Below are 1,860 nucleotides of genomic sequence, written 5' to 3'. Positions count from 1 at the left end.
TATATAAGATGTGTAGTTTTAGAAGTTTCAAAAAAATCTATTTTAATTTCAAGTGAATTATAGTCTATTGTTTTGGTATAGTAGACTTTCTCTTGCTCTTTTAGATTGGAACAGTGATAAGATATTTTGTAAACTGTATCAGTTCTCTCAGATGGCAAGTATGATGAACTGCATGTTATTATTATAATAATAATAACCAGCATTTCATTTCTGTGCCATGCTCTCTTCATATCTGGTACATTTCTTTACATTATATCTCTAGGAAGCAAGTAAAATAGTAATTCATATTTTATAGATTAGATAGCTATTGCTTAGAAATATTAATTGAATTTTTTATTCCTGCATTTGATAAATGTCAGATCACTGAGTTAAATTGAAGTCACTCGTCCCGTAGCAAAATTCAAACCTGCTGACCATAATGTGAACCTATGAAAATATTTGTTCTCTATGAATATTTGATCTGGCAATAAAGCAGAATAAAGATGTCATTGAAATAACATAACTATGTATGCCTATCCCATGAATAGTTACTTTATTAAAGATTTTTATTTCCATATCTATGTCACTCTCTTCTGTCAACTTTAACAAAAAATATAAAGTTTTTAATGTATTTATCATTTTCTTTACTTTATAGAGACATGAGGGCAATTAAGAAAATGTGCCTAATTTTTAAAGCTAAAAATTGGGAGGACAATCAAGGAAAAACCATCCATTACCTGGGAAAGTTATCTCACAGGGGTGCTCTGAGCCTCCAAATTCATAATGCACTGGGAATGGCTATGATAAGACAGAGGGCAGTGTGAATCCATGAGCGTGAGTTGGACCTTAGTTACGGAGGGGGAACAAAATGCATGGAAAGAATGCACATGTTCTGATGAAGATATGATGTTGGTTGTGAATGATGACAGAAATATTTTTCTTGCTTTTCTCCTCAGACAATTCCTGATGTTCTTATCCCATGAAGATGATTAAAAAGAGAAAATTTTCCAGTTATACTGACATAAGAAACACCGTTTTCTTTGAAATTACAACTGGGATCACAGCCAACATAGGTCTGCTTCTGTTCCACATCCTCATATTCCTCCTCAAGCACAGACCCAGGCCCTTTGATCTGACTATCGCTCAGTTGGCCCTGATCCACCTGGTGATGCTTGTAACCATGGGATTTATAGCTATAGACACTTTTGGGTTTGAAAACTTGGGGAATGACCTCTTTTGTAAATCAATTGTCTATGTAAACAGGTTGATGAGGACCCTCTCACTCTGTACCACCTGCCTGTTGAGTGTCCTCCAGGCCATCATGCTTAGTCCCACAAACTCATATCTGACAAAATTCAAACAAAAATCCACACATCACTATCCATATTGCCTTATTTTCTTATGGGCTTTCAATGTGCTTCTGAATGGTCGCTTCTTAGTCTCCATTGGTGCCACCCCCAATGTGACTTCACAGAGTCTCATGTTTGTCACTCAATCCTGTTCTCAGTGGCCCATTAATTACTTGTTCAGGCATATATTTTTCTTATTGGTGAACATCCAGGACATCTCCTTTATATGCATGATGGCTCTCTCAAGTGGATACATGGTGAGTCTCTTGTGCAGGCATAAGAGGCAGTTCCAACATCTTCACAGCACCAGACTTTCTTTGAGAACATCACCCGAGGAAAGGGCTACTCAGACCATTCTGCTACTTATGGGTTTCTTTATGATCATGTACTTTTTGGAATATGTCACCTTTTTTGCCTCTGGCATATTATGGAAAAAAAACCAAATTTTTCATTTCATCCATATGCTGGTGGGTAATGGTTATGCCACAGTGTGTCCTTTTGTGCTAATGAGCACTGAAAGACGAATGTTAAA

At 36.4% G+C, this 1,860-nt stretch overlaps 1 protein-coding gene across 1 annotated transcript; it reads left to right on the top strand.

Annotated features, from left to right (window-relative positions):
• Positions 1 to 964: 964 nt before the first annotated feature.
• On the top strand, positions 965 to 1,713 carry LOC101592942 (vomeronasal type-1 receptor 90-like; the record flags this gene model as incomplete). Its single annotated transcript, XM_004648725.1, has 1 exon — positions 965 to 1,713. A coding segment is annotated over exon 1 (749 nt), but the record flags the coding sequence as incomplete, so codon positions are not given.
• Positions 1,714 to 1,860: the final 147 nt, after the last annotated feature.

Source organism: Octodon degus, unplaced genomic scaffold (genome assembly GCF_000260255.1).
Source record: "Octodon degus isolate 3935 unplaced genomic scaffold, OctDeg1.0 scaffold00774, whole genome shotgun sequence".
NCBI classification, from domain to species: domain Eukaryota; kingdom Metazoa; phylum Chordata; class Mammalia; order Rodentia; family Octodontidae; genus Octodon; species Octodon degus.
The sequence above is the reverse complement of the archived record's forward strand: the minus strand, read 5'-3'. Positions and strand labels throughout refer to the sequence as shown.